At 33.5% G+C, this 20,535-nt stretch overlaps 2 protein-coding genes across 2 annotated transcripts; one reads left to right on the top strand and one right to left on the bottom strand.

Annotated features, from left to right (window-relative positions):
• Positions 1 to 401: 401 nt before the first annotated feature.
• Positions 402 to 2,009, bottom strand: LOC113749588 (signal peptidase complex-like protein DTM1). The gene is made up of 2 exons (XM_027293376.1): positions 1,588 to 2,009; positions 402 to 695 (listed from the first exon to the last, which is right to left on the bottom strand). The coding sequence occupies exons 1-2, from the start codon at positions 1,833 to 1,835 to the stop codon at positions 608 to 610; spliced, it is 336 nt and encodes a 111-aa protein (XP_027149177.1). The 5' UTR covers positions 1,836 to 2,009; the 3' UTR covers positions 402 to 607.
• A 10,015-nt stretch (positions 2,010 to 12,024) lies between these two features.
• On the top strand, positions 12,025 to 13,308 carry LOC113750152 (transcription factor MYB93). The gene is made up of 3 exons (XM_027294097.1): positions 12,025 to 12,157; positions 12,261 to 12,390; positions 12,558 to 13,308. The coding sequence occupies exons 1-3, from the start codon at positions 12,025 to 12,027 to the stop codon at positions 13,306 to 13,308; spliced, it is 1,014 nt and encodes a 337-aa protein (XP_027149898.1).
• The last annotated feature ends 7,227 nt before the right edge of the window (positions 13,309 to 20,535 follow it).

Raw genomic sequence — 20,535 nt, 5'->3', positions numbered from 1 at the left:
AGTTCAGTGTAACCCAAATTCCACCAGATAATAATCAACTCAGCTCATACTGTATAAGGCTTAATCCGCTAAATTTAGACCCGATCGAGTTGACCTCGAGCCAACCCAATCCAATTGACAGGCCCAGAGATGGGGTGGGGGAGCCCTGTCATAATTAAAGCTCTTTTTTCTATTGCTAGCTACTTTCGTTCCTCTATTTTTTTTTGTATTTATTTTTCAATTTTACATGGAGGTTATCATAATTTATCACTAACTCTTAGGATCTCAATCTAATTAACCCAATTTTAAATGGATCGTTTATCTCAAGTACTTGCAAAAATAATTTCAGGGGTACATGTTCAACATTTTTTGAAAGCTAGTGAAAATTTTCTCTTCGCGCGACCGAAAAAAAAAACTAGAACAACAGAAAATAAATATGCATTATTAGTTTCTCCATATTCAAGTCTTCCCCTTGAAAGATGAGTTGAATATCATACTACAACTTAACATGTCACAGCTATTGAGCTTAATGACGAATGTCATCATAATTTAGAGATGCAGATCGATATTACAGGCAAATGAAGTGCATAAAAGTAGAGCTGAAAGCCATTTAGTTTCCACAATTGAATTAGGTTGATACGAACATCCACCACTTGTAAAACCCAAACCCGTAAACGATCGTGTAAATGGCCACTCTGATTGGATGTATCCTAAACCTGCAGAAAAACTCATGATCCATATGAGTAATTGCACAAAAAAAAATGAATAGCAATCAAAGCAAAATCTTAATAAATGGAAGGATTGCCTGTGTATAAGCCAACATAATAGTTTATCCACACCCCAAAAAAAAACCCCATAAATAAAGGAAACGAGTTGAGATGGCTGTTTTTCTAATTTGAAGGTTTGCTTTTCTTGTCTTTTTTTTTTTTTTCACCTTGTGTGCCTGCCTGTCAGACAAATATATATATATTCATGTTTCGTAAAACCCTAAAGTATTAGTCTCCATACATATGAGATTTTTCATTTTTGTGTACTAACATAATGGGAAAACATATGTAACCATTTACATCTGCTTAAAATTATTACTTCGTTACACCTTTGTCTTCGTGTTAATTCTTGTAGTCAGTCAAACTACATTTCAATCCTTGTACTTACACTTAATTAATAGAACAAGAGGATAATATTAACATTTAGACCCTATTTTATAATCGAATTCAACGCTTAAACTTAATAAGTTCAAATCTGTTTTATAACAAAAAATAAAACATTTGAATTAATTAAGTAACACTAAATTTACTAAATCAAAATTTTGCTCTAAACAATAAATGATAACTTATTTACTTATTATTATTTAGTACTGAACAGTTTAGTAACTCAACGGATTCAAATTTCTAAATTTTAAAAATTTCAGATTTCAGTTTTATTAACCGCAACCTTAGTAATAACACAAGAAGGAATCAAAATTATTTTAAGTGGGGGTGAACATAATAGAATATTCATGGCAGATGGGCTGTATTTTATTTCAAAATTCCTTTCTTTGCTCTTTTAGGCTGGGGAAAATCACAAGTTCTAATTCTTGAGGATTTATACGAAAAGGTCATGTTTTACCCGGTTGGTGTAGCTTGGGTGTGAACAGATCGCGGAGTTCGCTTCTCATCGACTGTTAAAGGGGTGCGCCACTGAGAGAACCTCCGGTCGAAGAATTCCCAATCAGGCAAAAGAACTCCACTGATTGCAAACATCCCCAGGATGTAAGTGACCAACATTTTCTTGAAAGATTGGGTGCACAATCCCACTAGCAACACCATTGCAGCCAACCAAGCCAGTGCTGAGCGAAAAACTGCATCATTAACCATTGTTAGTGGCAAATTATATGTCGACCTTTTCTTGATTTTATAAGCTCGATCGTGTTTTCCAGGAGTTCTACTGGTACTGGCACTCAGGGCTGCTGAATAGGGGACGAAGGTGATGAGGAAGGAGGAGATGTATTGTAAGAGGAGTTATTGAATTAGAATGTGAGGTGTTGGTTGGTTGCCCTCGAGACAGCCTACATTAATTGCTTTTGTGACAAGATGAAGAATTAGCTGAGACTTGAGACAGCCTTTTAATGAGCTATCTTAATTTCCTTCCTACGTCTAAGTGTGGTCACACACTACTCTTTCTTGAAGAACTTGATTTGCATGCATGACTAGTAGCTGTATACTAATTACGTACAACATTTTGTTTTGCAATAATTTATTTTTTAACATCATCCATACCATTCATATCTACAATTAGAAAGAATCATTCAATAATTTCATAAAACTAGGTTGATGGACAATGTTTGAGGATAGGCAACACGATCTTTGAGTGGTCTTGACTCGTTACAAATTCATTGACAATAGGGAAATTCTTGGCTGCACAAGATTTGGAGGCGTATGTCATCTAAAAGCGTTATTTGACTTGGCAACACGCCTATAGGGTTCGTCGTCTAATGGATGCACAAATTTGGTCAAATTCGACTCATGCCTTTACCTTTTTTTTTTCCCCTTTTTAAATCAGTTTATTGAGGGCTTTATCAATACATATTGCATTACAAACTGGGTCGACAGCAAAATCATTTTAGTTTTAGATGGAGTTCTGAAACAGGGAGTAGGAAGGGAATCCATCCTCCGAACAAGTTTCAAGAATACGCATGCCTTGTTTGGATTGCATTTTCTTGGATTTTTTTTTATAAAAAAATTACTGTAGTGATTTGATGTATGTAAGAAAAAAAGATAATAGAAAAATGTGATAACGAAAACGACACAATTCTTCACTCTTCTCCACCGGCTTGCAGAAGTCCGAACTCAGAAATTGGATTAGAAGATTCACATTTCACAATCGAGAATTGTCAGCATGGTCAAGCCCAGGGCCCGAGGCAAAAGAAACATAAGAACTGTTACCCAATTCCTTCAAATTTCGAATTTCTGCTATCAAAATGTTGAGTCTTTTCTTTTTTTTTTTTTGTCAATCAGCAACATCTATATTGTTGTATTCTACAGACTACAGAGGAGGGGGTCTAGAGAGAAGAAGGCCCATCTAGATTAAAGAGGAGTTTTGACATATTCTTTTAACTTCAAACTGTGAGATTTGAACACTTAACTTACAGTTCAATGAGATTTTTTAAATCCATTTTGATAGCCAATTTGTCTAAGATAAGTTGGTTAAATGTTGAGTAATCCACTTCGTCTTTCTTTTTGCTTTTCAATTTATGAAGCTTGATTTGCAGGAGAATGGGTACATCTCTAGAATTAAAAAAAAAAGATATGAGTCATATATATTTTGAAAAAGGAATGGTTTTTTGCAATTATGATGAATATGCAAAGCCAAAATGTATTACTTTGGGCAATAAAACTAGGAAAAAGATGAAATTGTGTTAGGTCTGGTTCAGAAAATTGACAAATAAGAATGATATGGTTCTTGGCAACTCAATAATGACAATAACAAAACAAATAAATCAAACGAAATTTAAGTGGTTTGATCCAATTGACCTACGTCCACGAGTGAAGGGGTAGCAGATTTACTATAACAGAAAAGAGTATAAAAGAGAGAGTACAAAACCCTAAAAAATAATTCCCAAATCCAAAAGGCACCTAAAACTGAAAACACAAAAAAGTCTAAATAGCATTAGATACTTAATAGGCCAAAGTCTTATGACATGCTCTTTTGGTTTGATGTCAAACCAAAACTCCTCTCAGATTGGGGCGTAAATCCCTCCAAACTTTTTGGGTTGGTGCATATTACACTTGGACTGGTGCCTTTAACACAATTAAACTCACTTAAGTTTACTATATTTATAACCATCTAGAGAAGATATATATATATATATATATATATATATATTTATAAACTTTTGATGTGAGATGCAAAGATAAACTCAACAAATCTTCACTTTGGCATGTATCCAATATCGACAAATAGCAGACGAATAGCAAACAAGTTCCATCTTCTCCATAAGAGTTCTAACGGATCTCAACGAACCACCAGGTCTCAACAAATCCCAACGAGCCACTAATAAACCAAGATTCAAAAGGTTCAACAGATCCCAATGGACCAAATCTCACAAAAGGTTCAATAGATTCTAACGAACTAAAAATCACAAACATAGTAATTTTGCTCCACCTTCTTCTCAAAACCCTCAATGAATTCCAACCGACCAATTAATTCTTCTCAAAAATTCAACTGAACTTCAATGAAATTTTTTTCTTCACTCTCTGTAGCACCAAAAATCTGTTATTGTCATTAAGAATCCAAAATCTAAAACTTGAAACTCTCTTGAAGCCCAGAACCTGAAACCTGAAACTCTGATACCAATTTGTTAGGTCTAACCCCAGAAAATTGACAAATAAGAATAATAAAATTCTTGATAACTCAATAATGAGAATAACAAAACAAATAAATCAAACAGAGAAACACGAAATTTATGTGATTTAGTCCAATTTACGGGTGAAGGGTAGCAGATTTATTATAATAGAAAAAGAGTACAAAACCCTAAGAAATAATTTTCAAGTCCAAAAGTCACCTAAAATTAAAAATACAAAAGAATCTAAATAGCAATAAATACTTAATGGCCCAAGACTCATGACTCGCTCTTTTAGCTTGATGTCAAACCAAAACTTCTCTAAAAATGGGGCGTGAACCCCCCAAAACTCTATTGAATTGGTGCATATGACATTTAAAGAACGGGTGTGCTTAGTGTAATTAAACTCAATTAAGTCCATTATATTTATAACCACCAAGAGGAGATATTTTTTTGTAAATTTTCGACGTGAGATACAAAGATAAACTCAACAAATTGATATTTGTTTCCATCCGTAATTAGTCGCATCGTCAAATTTGGGAATCAAATTTGCAATGGAATTCGTCAATTCAAAAGGTTCGACATGCACAGATTCATTTGCACGATGCCACTCTATACATATTCATGTACATAGCTCCACTGCAAGCCTGCACTAAAAAAAATGTACAACTACATGATTAAAGCTTACAATATTTACCGGATATGAAACTTTAGTTTCGATATTCCCAATGATGTAATTAATTAATAGGATAGTTTTTATTTTACTACTTTTCCCGCAAAACCATCATATTGGGGAACTATCAAAGCACTTTCTATGTCCTCAAGATTAGAGGGATTATCTTTGCAGAGATTAACTGTTGAAACAGTTAGGCTGAAAGAGACGGCAGTGAAGAACATGGTGGAAGAAATTTTCTTTTCTTTTTTTTAATTGAATGGAGGAATACCAGCACTTGACATAATCAATTTTTCTGCAAATACCAAACAGGCTACAAATCACTATTGGACTACCATTTTCAAGGTGATGTCAGTGTTAAGTGGGAGTTTAGCCAACAAAAAGATGCGGTGGTTGATGGCTTAATATCTAGTGACATCAAAGTTGATCATAAATTATGTTCCTCATCTTCACTTTGTGATATATTATCTTTTGCTTGTTTTCTATTGTTTTTCCCCCAATAGATTAGCTAATACCAAAAAAAAAAAAGAAGAGGAATAGGAACAGAAACCTGGACTATTGTAATATTTCCCGTTTGAAGGGCGAGTAGAACTAGTTTGGTAAGACCATACATGCATAATTAAGAAGAATTTCAATCATACAAAAAATTAACGTACATACTTTTGATCATTCTGGACGGAAATTATCTACTCAATGTCATCATTGGATTGTGGGTAGAAACTAATTCAAACTAACGTCTCACCTATGTTTTAAACGATTTCTAACTGATGACCTCATCATATCAAGTAATTGACTTGGTCAAATCTATAAATTTAAAATTTTCTTGCTTCATAAAAATGATAACGCCTGGTTTCTCATACATTTTTTATTCAAACAAATGATAAATCCAAAAATATTGCATCCCATTCCATTTTCCCGAACAAATACACCTGTTTTGGGTGGAAGCATACAAAAAAGAATAATAAGAAAAGCCAATCATGAAACTTAAAAATAATGCAACGTTATATGTGCATATATTGTTAAAAAAATTTAAGTGTTTCTGAACTTCCTAGTCGAAAAGCAATAATATTATGGGATAATTTCAGAAACCTCCCTTGAGGTTTTTAACAATTTCATTTAGCTCTTTCGAGATTTTTAAAATTACACATACCTCCCTTGTCATTTAAAATGACAATACTACCCTTATATATTTTAATAAAATTCCCTTTTTTGGTATATTTATACTTAGAATGACTTTTAAAATTATTTTTTATTCCTTTTCCTTTTTATTCCTTGTTTTTAATTTTTGCCAATAAAATTGTAGAACTACCACTATTACCTCTAGTTTCTATTATAATCAAATGTTGAACTATTGATTTTTTTGATGAATTAACTTTATATGCAATCCAATGTTTTTGCTGATCTTTGTTTTCTATTTTTTGGTATTAAAATTAACAATAAATCAAAAAGAAATGGCCAAAAACCACTACTAAATCATGATTATCCCACTACTAGAAAATTCTTAAACTCTAAATGAATTATTTCAATATTTTCTTTTCTATCTTATAAATTTAAATCCATAATAAAATACCATCAAAAGTATTTTATTACAATGATAAAATTATTATTATAGTTGTTTATCAAATATTAGGCATGGACATGAAAATTTTGACACCTTTTTTTATAATTATACTAGATAATCTTATAATTGTATAGGAAAGTAAATTACAACTCATTACACAAGTGCATTTTTGGGTATTCATTTAAAAATTTGACCAAGTTAATATTATTTTAAGATTTTGTTACTTAAACTATCAAATCAAAGAAGGTATGTGTAATTTTTCAAATCTCAGGGGACCTCAGTGAAATTGTCAAAAACCTCAGGGGAGGTTTCTGAAATTATCCCTAATATTATTGTATGTTGAAAGTTGCTTCCAGATCCATTTGCACGAGGGTTTAAGATGCTTTGCTAATAATTTTATCATGTTGCAAGTCTTTCTTCAAATTTAAAGCAACTTTCATGATTAATGAAAAATAATCATTCATGTGGTTGTGATATATACTTAACATCCTAATTAATCAAAGTTGAACGGAAATGATGGTATACAGTATACTACTAGCCATGGTTTGATTTTGAATTTTCTTCGATGATCGTTTCTGAACCCAACACAGTCTTTTAGTTTCCTGGAAGAGTTCATTGTATACCAAAAGAATTGTAGTCTTGGTTAGGTCACCAGCACACTTTATACTAAAGGTTTCCCGAGGTACCTTCCATCTCTTGCTTCATCAGTCAAGTTCTACTTCTATATGCATTTTGTTTTATCCCTTTCTACGCATAATGCAAGTTTTTAACCATATAGCATCACGAATATGGCTGGATATATATGTTCTTGGTTTATATTTATTTTTCTTTTTGAAGGGAAAGGACAAAGATGAGAATGAGTAAAAGCCCTAGTAAGAATTGATCAGCAGTTTTTCAAGAAGGAAGAACATGTACCCAGACATGATGGTTTTTTTTTTTTTTTTTGGGGTTATTGAATAGTTAAATATGTACATGGTCGGATTGAATAGTCAAAATTGAAGGTAATATCTTGTAATCCGGCTATTGGAGCTTTTGCTCTTGACTAGCTAGCAAGTAATCTGATCTCTCTCTAAATGGAATTGGAGCTAGCTAGGAGGATTTTGAAGCCAACTGCAGAATGGCCACGACATCAAGTCTTAGAGGTAAATTGGTTGGACAGCAGTCTCTGCAAGCAAATTAGTTGTTAATGTTGAAATTGGATGCAAAAACTTCTACCGATTTCTAACAACATAGAGTACTTTATCTCCAGCATTAGTCAATCCATGATGTCAAACTGAAGATTATGTGTTCTGGAAGAAACTATCCCTAATCTTGGTTAGTGGAAATTAAGAAACTCCAAATCCTAGCAAGTTGAAAATTAATATGAAGGTCTCAGTATATATTATTGTTTAAATGAGAACGATAAGTATATATATATAGCCTTCTTGTTACATTTACCTCTCTAATTATTCTCCTCAATTATACAAAACTTGAAGTCATAATTAGTAGTGTAATTTTATTGCATTGTGTGTCTATGTGAGATAGCGTGCTGTCTTTGCCATGTTTTTTTGCACTTGAGAATGGACCCAAAGAAAGGCAGAAAGCAGACAAACATATGATCCGAGGTTATTAGGTTGACCGTTGACCTATTTGTTTAGCGATTATCTCTAATTAATGAACCTGTATTTGCCAAACTTGCAGACCTTTCATGGCAACCGATTGACAATAATGACTAATCTAATATAAATAAATAAATAAATCCATCTTGTGGGCATTTTTTTTTTTTTTGGTAAGATTTTTAAGTAAATATTGAACTCAGCAACTAGTAACATATGAAATTATTGGCCCTTCTTGAGTAAATGGTACTCTTTTCACTAGTGCTCAATAACATAAGACCCTCAATATTTTCCAATCAACCTAATAAAATAAATGTCGGCTTTAATAAATAATAATAATAAAGAGAATATACATATGGTTGATCTTAATTAACTCCATTCCACTGCACCGCAGAGACATATATAAGCATTATAGTAAGATTTATTCACTATATTTTCTTCTTTTCGCACTGTTTATGGCATGTGATCCTACATTTAAAGGACAACACCGCAGAGATAGTAAATTTTTTTTTTCCTGTCATCCTTCTACATATGTATTCTGTTCGATAATAGTAAAGTTCGAATTGGACTTACCGAATTTTTTAAGGCTGCAGGGAAAACTAAAGCCAAATGCCGACAGCCCTCATAATTTTTTAAGCGGAAGCTAAATTAAAAATTGGACTCCATGTTGCTGCTCTCAAGTTTGCGCGTTTGGTAAGAAAATTTTTTTGCTTCTGAGGTTCAAATATCTAAAAAGCAGAGGTCTGGTCATAATATTTGTCCCATGCATGAAAACTGTTGCTTGTGAAACATGAAACCGTTACTCACAATCATATATATCCTGGAATCAACAAAAATTCAACGTAGTTTATGCACACGAATCAAAAGTTTAACCAAGACAACAAGAAAAGAAACAAGTGATTAATTAAAGGATAGAAGTCATGATCTAAAGTGATCTTATTTTTTTCAAAAAACAGGTGAAGATTTAGGAGGTCGGCTGCACCAACTTCCCTTCTAACCAGCCGTTGTCTTTTGATTAATCAACTCAATTGCCTTTACAGTAGTCTCTTTCTAGCTGAAAAGTTACCCTAACGCTCTGAGTTTTCTTTCACAAAGGTCAACATAATAATCTAATTCTACTCAAATAAATTTTTTTTTTCTGTTTAAAGTTTTGCTATTTTAATGCTCCTTCTCTAGGGAAGTTCTGTTAGTTTACGTGCGGGCATAAACCTATTGCGCCACACTCGTATTTAACAAGCCATCGTGGCCAAGAGGTAGCTCAAGCACGTAAGATCAATTTGTAGTTTACATAACTAATTCAAATTTGGTTCAATTTTAGTTGGATTTTTTCTCGATCTTCTCTCTCTTTCAAAGTTATGATTATTTATTGGCCCCTCTGGATGCAATTTTTTATGTGTACAATTGAGGTTCCGAATGAATCGGCAATTGTCGGTATAGATGTTACTCTGCAATCGTTCTTGATTGTCTCTTTATTAGAATTTTTTGTTTATGAAGTTATCCCTTGCGAAATTACTATAGAAGATGTACTTCATGAGATCAAGTTGCAAAAAATTGAGATTCCTATGGTCTCAAATTATACTAAAGTCTTTAACAAGTGTATTATACATTTTGGCAGCAAACAGGGAGGTGTGATCGGATCCATTAGAGTCTTCAGCTGGGGAAAAACTATATAGTCTTTACTGATGAGCTTATTGAATAGCATCACATATTTGATTCTGTTCTTCAAAAAGAGTAATCGTTAATAGAATCTTGGCCATCGGATATTTTCTTTGTTGAAACCAAACTTGTTAATTTAATCCGATTGTCCTACCTTTTTTTGTTTGGGATAATTCCAAAAGCCTCCTTGAGTATTTTTCTTTTTTGACAATTTTACTGAGCACCCCTGAAGTTTTAAAAGTTATAGATGCCTCCCTTGATTTGGTAGCTTTAATAACAAGGACCTAAAAATTAACATTAGCTAGACAAAAGTTTAAATGCCCTCATTTAATAGGTTTGATTTACTTTCCCAAATAACTGTAAAATAATTTGGCATAATTATAAAGAATAAGAATCGAGTTTACCGTGCCCATATTTGTTGTTTGATAAGCAACTACAATAATCACTCTATTATTTCAATATGTTATTCTTTATGACACTTTATTGGGGATGGAGATTTCCAAGATGGAGAAGAAAATGTTGCTATAATTCTTTTGGAGTTTATAGATTTTTGGATTGATGAAATTGCCATAGTTTGCTAGTGGGTTCAAGCCTTTTTTTTTTTTTTTTTGAGTTAGTGTTGATTTTGATAAACAAGATCAGTAAAAAAAATTAGAATGCATTGAAAGTTAACTTGTCAAAAAAGATCTCTAGTCTGATATCCCATGAAAAAAAGGGCTAGGAGCAATGTTGGTAGTTTAATGGTTATGCTGATAAAATATAGAAAAGAGGACTAAAAAGGAAAAGGAAAAAAATGCAATTCTGAAACCCATTCTTGGTATAACCATAGCAAACAAAAGGGTTATTTTTCAAATTGGCAAGGGAGGTAGATGTTATTTTTCAAAACTCGTTGGTGCATAATGATAATGTCAAAAAAAACCTCAGGGGGATTGCTGAAATTATGCCTTTTTTTTTTTTTATTTCGATGTACCTTGGATATCTGCAGTTTTGGCGTGTTTCTATCACACCTATGCTAAAAGTTCACCGAAATTTTCTAGCTCAATGGATAATTGGTAGTGACTATGAATCATTGCCTAGGTTATTGTATACTGATAACCGACAGCAGTCTAATTAATTAAAGAATCGTAGTAGAATAATTTATTTAAGATTCATTTTAGTGACTTGCTAGTCAAATTTAACGAGTTAAATATCGTTAATTTCCTAACCAAATCCACTTGGTTTACATATTGTTATTGACGTAACTATAAAATCATTTTTGGAGAATCTTATGTTCATATGTACATGTTGAATTCCTTATTAATCTATGATTTGGGAAGACATTGTATAGAACGAAACTTGTTCTGATAATAGTTCGGGGTGGATAAAAATTGCAATTTCATGAAATGATAAATTGAGCCCCTCACGGGTCAGCTCGTTTGGTCACGGTTTCTTCCTTAAGGCCGTTGTCCAGCCTCCCGCAAGGGTTCGAGTCCCGTGGTTAACGTGTTCGGGGGGATGGGGCCTCTCCTCTCTGGTCAGAGTGGGATTAGTCGAGCCCCGTAAGGATTAACCCGGATACCCACTCCATCAGTAAAAAAATAAAAATAAAAATAAAAATGAAATGATAAATTGAGCTTCTATTGGGTACGTATATGGCCTTACATCCCCATGATCGGGAACTAACTGTCCATCATCCATGTTGTTTAACTTCAACAATTTCATTCGGGATATATGTAATGTCATTAGTTGCAAATCAAAATACTGCCTCTGAAATGAAAGAAAAATTCTGATTTCTTTTATCACTGGTTTTTGGTGCTTCTTGCAGAAAATTCATAAATTATCTATTAACACAAATCATACCTCTGGGCAAGTTTCAATAAATTTTTAGTTTCCTGTATGGTCTTCTAAAGTTGTGCTGGAGATGGATGAACAATGAATAAGCCTCCGGCCACAAACCTCACCATTTTTATTTGTCATGTCCTGATTTTGATTTCTGAATTTCTAGTATTGTAAATTAGACAAATTGGATTAAGGCATAATATTTTGTCTTATTGTTACGACATTGCTTATGTCGCCCAATTAGAGGAAGTGTCACATCTGCTAGTTTTGTCCCTTTCTCGAATTGAGAAAAATAATAGTAAATTGAAGACTGAAACTTGTATAAATACTAATCTTGCCCACCTTCGGTTGAGCAAAGAAGCAAGCTTTCCCATAACCCAAAAAAAAAAAAGAAAAAAAAAAAAGAGGAAATATTGCAACAATGGGAAGGTCTCCCTGCTGTGATGAAAATGGCCTCAAGAAAGGTCCCTGGACTCCTGAAGAAGATGAGAAACTCATCGATTACATCCAAAAACATGGCCATGGCAGTTGGAGAGCCCTTCCCAAGCTTGCAGGTATAGGTTATGATCAAAACTCACAACCACTAGTTTGATTAATCATCCCCATGCATGCCATGATCAAGCTGGTATTCTTCTGAATTATTCATCCTCTTTGCAGGTCTAAACAGATGTGGCAAAAGTTGTAGGCTGAGGTGGACTAATTACTTGAGGCCTGATATCAAGAGAGGAAAATTTTCACAAGAGGAAGAACAGACAATTCTTCATCTCCATTCCATCCTAGGAAACAAGTAATTATCTCTTCACCCTCGTTATCTATGTCATTTATTCCGTAGTAAGCTAATTATCATTAGCCTAAATTTGTACGTCAATTTTATTTCAGAACATTTTCTAGTCCTTTTTATTCTTTTCTCCTTCTTTTGATGATCTTAACGATCGTAAAAATTTCCATTGAAAGGTGGTCAGCAATTGCAACGCACCTGGCAGGTCGCACAGATAATGAAATCAAGAATTTTTGGAACACTCATTTGAAGAAGAAACTGATCCAAATGGGATATGATCCGATGACTCATCAACCAAGAACTGACCTGTTTTCAAGTTTGCCTAATCTCATAGCCTTAGCAAATATACTTGAGCATCATCAGTTGGAAGAACATGCTGCGAGGTTACAAGCAGAAGCGGTTCAATTGGCTAAGATTCAATATTTGCAATGTCTCCTCCAAACTTCCCCTTCAATGACAACTAGTTCAAACAGCCATTTCAACCCCGGCGACTTGGGAACAGTTAATTCGATCAGTTCGATTCCTCAGATTAGAGAAATTCCAAGTCTGAATTTGTCCGACTTTGAAAATCAACCACCATCAGTTTCGATTGAAAATATTGCTAATTCTCAACTGCTCCACCAGCCCATCACCTCAAATGCTCCTAATATTCCAGACCCACAAGTCCCTTTCCATTTCCAAACACATTTGAATAATGATGAAGTTGTACGCATTCCAAATTTCACAAGGGTCAGCCAAGGAGACAATACACCTAACTCTTCCTGGATTCTTCCTTCTCCTGATTCTTCTTCTACACTTCCACCTCTGACTGAAACCTCGATAAGCAATATAGGGGATGCTAGCAGCACCTCCAGCAACGTCGAAGGATCTTCCTCCTATTGGTCCGAGCTACTTTTCGATGATCCTTTCCTGCATGATATATCTTAGATAAGGACTGTGTTTGTAAGAGGTTTGAGGAAGAATTTATCAGAGTTTTGCAAGTCACCACATGTCTTCGCTTATCATTAAACGTGTTGATACATGCTGATACATTGTTTTAGTGTACCCGGGCTGGCACAGCATGTAAATTGATGATTCCAGGTAATGTACATAGTTTTGGAGTGATTAATTCTGGGAATATAGTTAATTTGTTTGTTCTCCAAGTTACTATCTGGAGTCAGGGTGGTCTTGTGTTGCATTTTCGCTTTTCGGGAAAGGAAAGGAAAAAAAAAAAAAAAAAAGGAAGGAAAGAACAAAAACTAAAGGAACATATTCCTTTATGGTTTTGTCATCTATTAACGTTGTATATTTCTAAAGGTCGGAACCACTCTCTCTGACCACTCTTGTTCCATTAGGTCGGTCCTTCCTTAGAATAGTATAGAAGTTGATTGACTTGCAAAAAAAAAAAAAAAAAAAAAAAAAAAAACCATTGTATATATCTGTTCAAAAATTTTCCCTTTTATATGACACCAAAGATGAACTTATTTAAATCAACTTGAAGGGTATATAATACATGCGTAGAAGGCAAATTTTATGTGACATTTATATGCGTCTTCCTAAGTAATAGACGCATAATCAAGAATTTATATGCAGGCTTCTTTCTATGTAACTGGAGCAGAAAAAAAAAATTACTCTGGTGAATTTTTTAAAACTGAAAATTTGAAAATCTTTCACTGTTTTTTACTGTCTTAGTCATATGCAATATATACTCCAAGGAACCGTTATAATTCAATTTCTACCTTTTGTTGCATGGTTTAAAATAGCCTTTTTACGTAAAACAGCTTAAATGGCACTCCATGCAAGTATAGAAGACAAATTTATCGTGACCTTTACATGCTTCATAGAGGGAAGTGAGAGAAAAACTTGACCAACAATAAATACCTAGCACAGTAAAAACGGGAACTTTACCACAAAAAAAAAAAAAGGAAGGAACAACGATAAAAAAATAATAATAATAAGAAAAGAAATTACAAAAGAGCAGAAACGGAACAATGAAATATCATATGGAAACTAACCAAAAGAATATCCATGAGGGTTTGCCAAGAAGCATTAAATATGGGACAAAGTTCCCACTGCAATAATTGAGGGGGCAAACTGCAATTCATGCATAAGTTCACAAGGATTATTGCAATTAACCTCGTAATACATCCATCTCATGCAGTAATAGACAAAGTTCCTAGTCATCATTGTAAATAAGTTATGCTAATTTGCACATATGATTATGGGCAAGGTTGAAATGCGGTTTTTTTTTTTTCAATGTGAAATTGTAGTAACATTACATGAAACAGATGATAAAACTTTTTTTCATACTAAGTGGTGATATAGATTTTATTTTGTTGTGCTTGGACTCCTTTTCCATGAACAACTTATTTTCGGACCGCACTTATCTCTTAAAAAATATCAACTTACAAACTCCCGTACTCTATTATGATGCGAAAATTGAAATGATATATGAGGCAGCAAATGCCTTCAAGAATTGTAGAATCCAAAAATTATATACACACACATATATAGATGAGCTAGTTTAGGCACAAATATATACGAGGCACGTTTATATACATAAGAATATGTGTTAGAGAAGAGAAATAAATTTAATAAAATATTAGTAATAACAATGTACTGCTACATAATTGTAACATAACAAATATACATGGCTTCACATGGATATTGATTTAATATAACATCTTTGTTACAAAAAGGTTACTATCTGTGAAGATATTATTTGTTACATTTTTTACCTGAAAGGGAACTTTATTTCAGGGGATAACTCACGAGGTAGTTTGAATGCCAAGAAACCATATTATTAGTCACTTTTGCTTGATTTTCTTCTCCAATTATCCGTCCACTTTCTTTCCTATATAAATACAATAAATTGTTATGACATAATCTGCTTGGTCATAATTGTATTTGGCAAGCAGATCAAGAAACTTGAGAATGAAGTTGGGCAAATGATCTTTCTTCTCAAGTCGCACAAATCTTTTGGTCAATGCAAAATAAATTAAAATTAGGCCATAAGTTGCAAAGTTTGATCCAGTAGCAAAATTTATCAAGGGATAATTTCACAAACCTCCCTTGAGGTTTCTAACAATTTCACTGACCTCCCCTAAGGTTTCAAAAATAACACTAACCTCCCCTCAATTGATTTTGGAGCCCATTGCTGATGTAACTTGGGATGAATTTACTGCTTTGCCCTAATACATAAAAGGCTGATGAGAAATGAATTTCTGGAAAAATATAATTAGGTCACTAATTAAATGATATTAACTATGGTTCTATCTCTAATAAGCCAATGTAACTGCACTTAAGAAATGACACTAATTGATGCACCAATATGGCGCCATTTTTTGTGATTGGACATGACTTCAAAGCGCAACACAAGGACAATTTTATACGAAGGCTTGGAGAAGATAGAAAAATGGAGGGAAAAGAAAGAGAAAAGCATGGCTCCCCTCAGGTATTGAGATTATGGTTGGCATGGCTACCCACTCATGCTTTTTATATATGGTTGGCATTAGTGACAAATAATCAATGGTCATGAAATTTGGCTTTGCAATCCTCACCGTCTGCTTTATTCATTTGGGGCAAATGGCATTTTGAAACTATCTTGGATTGCAGCAATAGTTAAGTAGTACTACAACTGCTACAATTATAGCAATTTTGAACTAATGTCAAGTGACTTGTGTTGTCTTACTAACTAGTTCAAGTGTTCAACTAATAAGTTGTTGCTTATTATCTCTTAGTAAAGTTACAGTAGCAATCATCAAATAAAAGTCATATATTTCTTCCAAATATAATCCAACTGACAAGTACTACTGGTTTTCTTCTTATATAATCAGAAAAGACTTAAAATGGTTGGTACAGTGTCGTGGCACTTTTACATTTGTTATGAGAGTTTATCCAATTAATTTTACAATTTGGATGAATGTAAAAACAACACCTGGTGTGATATTTATGATGAGCATCATGTTAACTATAGCCTTTGGTTGTTCCAGCCTTGCCATTTTTTATTACCTCAAAATTAGATAATCACACAAAAAATAAATTATTTCTTGAGTTGCTTGAGCCGTTTATATGCTTTTGAAAGAAACTAAAAATATGGCCATTGCACTAGACATTGGTGCAAACTAAAACTTCAAGTTGTTGCTACTGCACTTTTCCTAATTGCTGTTACACCTACTAGAATTTACTAATTATTTATGTCTTTTAATATTTTTCATTTTTTTACTAATACAAGTTGTGGATAAGCAAAAAGGGCATATGTGGAACAAAAATATCATCTCACTTCTCAAAATACTTTTTTGATGCTCATTTTTCTGACATGGGCTGATCATGTTACTACAACTATAAATTCAGGGGAGGTTTATGTCATTTTTAAAACCTTACGGGAGGTCAATGAAGTTGTTAAAAACCTCATGGGAGGTTTCTGAAATTATCCCAATTTATCAACTTAATTCTAGTTTTTGTATACAACATAAACAAACGGGGAAGTATGTTATTTAATGGTTTTGATTTTCAAAAATAAGATCATAATTATACTTATCTAAAGTGCTATGGAAAGAGAATTAATCGTCTCCAATTAATCGGGAGGAGCTAATCCATCAAACCCATCATAGTTACTTTAAGTAGTAGTAGCATTTTTTTCGTAATGAATTTCTGTCCTATTCACTGTGCCAATGCCTATTTCACTTTTATTATATTACTATTTTTCCTTTATAAACATCATATTTTGATTTTTTTTGTTTTCTTAAAATCCAATAAATATTAATTGAATAATACACAAACTTGAACAAATTCATAACATCAAAATGCATAAAGTGATTTTTTAATGAATTTTTTGTTGTATTTTTTAATTTTCTATTATATACTATTTTTTTTGGATCTATTATATTTTTTTTTACTCAATTAATAGTTATTGAATTTTAAGAAAACAAAAAAGAATTAAAATATGATGTTTATGAGCGAGAAATAATAATATAATAAAAAATGAAACAGAAATTGGTACAAAGAGTAGGACAACAGATCCGTTCTGCATTTCTCCTGTTTGTTAGTTGAGCTTGAAATTATGGAAACCAAAGTCCTAGCATTAATGATGTGTTTGAAGCACAAGTACTTCCAAAAATCAATGAAAGTACAATAATAAAACGATTTCAAACCTCACATTATGATAAACAGAATAGAGAACACTGGGAAAAATGAGCTGTTCAATTAATCGCCTTTACAGCTGAGGTAAAATCCGGACAGGATGGGGAATGATCCTTTTGTAGTCATCCTGGTAAAGGACGTCAAGTTCTGTGTGCTTTGAGCTGAAAAAGGCCCAATCATAAGCTTCAGATTCACATGCGAACTAATTAGTCTAGTTAGTTAAGACGTCATATTCACTAGGTGTTCTGTCTGGCTTTATATCTATTTCAGCATCTAGACGGCTGAAATAGATGGAATCTTCTCTCAATCCGCAGCATGTACAGAAATGCATTTGTTGTTACTTATTGCCCACAACGAAAGTCCTGCCCTCTGAGGTTTCCATTTTAACCCATTCCTTGGTATCAAAATCCAGCTCGAAACCTTCATGGCATTTTGTCAACTGTTATAAGTATACTTTCTTAGGTAAAATCCGACTCGAATGTGTTAAGAAACCTCAAGACAAGTAACAATTCACCCAAAGAATCTGCGAGATAATTTCTCCGACTTAGTTGAGCTCTCTTTTCGCCTTCTCTCCTTAGGAGGAGGCACCAGTGAAGGCAGGGCATCTCAGATTTGACAAGGGTCATCTTGGGGGAAGAGGCCGGGCAACTCGAGAGATCCCAAGCTTCGATATTATCAGATTGAGACAAAGCATAGAACTATTGGTACTTGCTAAACTAGTAGGTGATATCTTGATGAGAGGTGCGTGGTCCATTCAAGGGTGTCCAGCTTTTGTCTGCAGAAGGCAAGCCGCGAGCTCAGATCTTTCTTGTAGCCATGGATAATATTCAATAATATTAAGGAAATTGCAAGTGTGTAAAAATATTAAAGGGTATGGATAATGGAGAAATCTAAATATTGTAGAGTTATAGATAATGTGGTAGCCGGAGAAGATTAAATAGTGTGGAGTCCAGAGGAGGGGCCAAATGATTGTGAGGGTGGGCAATTACTTCTCCTCAACTTTCAAAAATTAGAAATTAGGCAATAGAGGTTTTTATAATTTTTAACTAGTCTCATATTTGCATCCCCTGAATTTTATAAAATTTTCTTTTACTCTGTATTACCCCCTTAAAAATATAAAAAATTTTCCATTGTCCTATTTGAAAAGTGAAGGTCTTGGCTCTACCATTGGTGAAGTCATGCTTAATTCGCAGCTTTTTATTTAGGGCAAATTCCACATTATTCCCTATGGTTTAGTGTTTTTCTACATAACTTCTCTATAATTTCAAAAGTTATACATAACCCCCTCATGATTTGGATTAAAGTGTCAAAATGACGGAAATAGTAATTCGTAACGGAACTTTTAAAAATGTCGAAATTATCCTTATAAATACATGACACACTAACCCCGTATGGTTTTTATATTTTATCATATAACTCCCTTATACTTTAATACTTTACCATATAACCCCCTTATGATTTTCAAAATATACACAAAACCCTCCTTGGTTAATAAATAATTTTTAACTTTACATAAGAGTATTTTTGACATTTTAGGTGACTCCGTTACGAATGATCATTTCCATTACTTTGACACTTTAATCTAAACCATCAGGAGGTTATGTATAGTTTTTAAAATCATAGGGGGGTTATGTAAAAAAAATTAAATCACAGGGTTAAGGTGAAATTTGCCCATTTTATATAACATTAATCTTCTTCTTTTTTTTTTTCACTATGCTTGGCCTATTTTACTCTTTTTTAGTAAAGGTGCAAACGGCAATATATAAAGTAATCACTGTGTGCTAACACCGTATAGTAGGCTCACACTTTATGTTATTGTATAGATATCCCTTATTGTACGTAAGACAATCATGCTATGAAGGCCAGTTGGTAAAAACTCGTATTATGCACATGTAACAAGATCAACGTCACTAATGCTCACATTTTCTAAAGATACATCATGAATGTTTTTTAAGTAGCAAAAACAAAAGTTAAAATTGATATAAATGAAGTGTAATCCACAAAAATTCATAGTGATGCTGCTAATATCATATTTTTAGACAAAAAGAAGAAGAAAACCCAAAAACGAATGCAGGCTTTCATGGATGAAAATATCAAGTAATTTTCCAAAGTGGAAAAAGAATCGAACTTCCAACACCGTTTAGTGTGAAAGGAAAAAATAAACAGAAGAAGAGATGAAGTCAATCTGCAGTAAGACGGGAATCTGGAGGTCTGCTTGGTAAAGGAGCCAAGGCCCACCACACTAAAAAGGCAAAATCCAAATTGTGTTATTAATGGTGTGTCGTTTCCATATCTTTAGGAATAATTGAAGAAATCTCTCTTTGAAGCCTTTCAGGACATGGAGAGACTTGCATAAATACTACTGTGTCACCAAACTCAGGGAAGATATCTAAGCTCGTTACCTTTTTGAGTCTAACACTATAAATACTCAAATGAAATGTTTTTTCTACTTTACCCTATTTCTATTTTGTACATGGTGGCATGATGAACTGCTCGACCATAGGCTTATATCACGAATGTAGCCACCCAGTATGATGCTGCTTGCAGCAGATTTCAACTGCACAAATTTTTTGCCCTTTTACTCTAGGAAACCTACACATACAGTATTGTACAAGGAACAATCAACAAGTATGTCATGTTATTCATTCATTTGTAGGGAGCAACATGGCATGACGATAGAAAAGTATAAGCTCTCAGATCACTTTCAACTTGCAATAATTCAGAGCGAAGAAATCCACAACATTTGTCATTTTGTACATATTCTGCCCACATGACTTTTCGTATTGCACACTGAGCTGTTCAGCAAATTTTTCAAGAAACTGCATAAAATTTTCCACCCTGTCAAATGGGTACGAGACTGAGAGAAGTCACTAGAGGGTTGTGTGTGAGACGCGATTTTTGTTTTCTTGCTTAGGATCAGAGGAAGTGAAAAGATATAATATTTAAAAAAAAACAAATCTAGGAAAACAGAAAAGTTGTGGTTGCAATTGGCCTATCAGTCTATAGCAACCCCACTAGCTTAACCAATCACCT

Source organism: Coffea eugenioides, chromosome 10 (assembly GCF_003713205.1).
Source record: "Coffea eugenioides isolate CCC68of chromosome 10, Ceug_1.0, whole genome shotgun sequence".
In the NCBI taxonomy this organism is placed as follows: Eukaryota; Viridiplantae; Streptophyta; class Magnoliopsida; order Gentianales; family Rubiaceae; genus Coffea; species Coffea eugenioides.
This window is presented reverse-complemented; position numbering and strand designations above follow the sequence as displayed.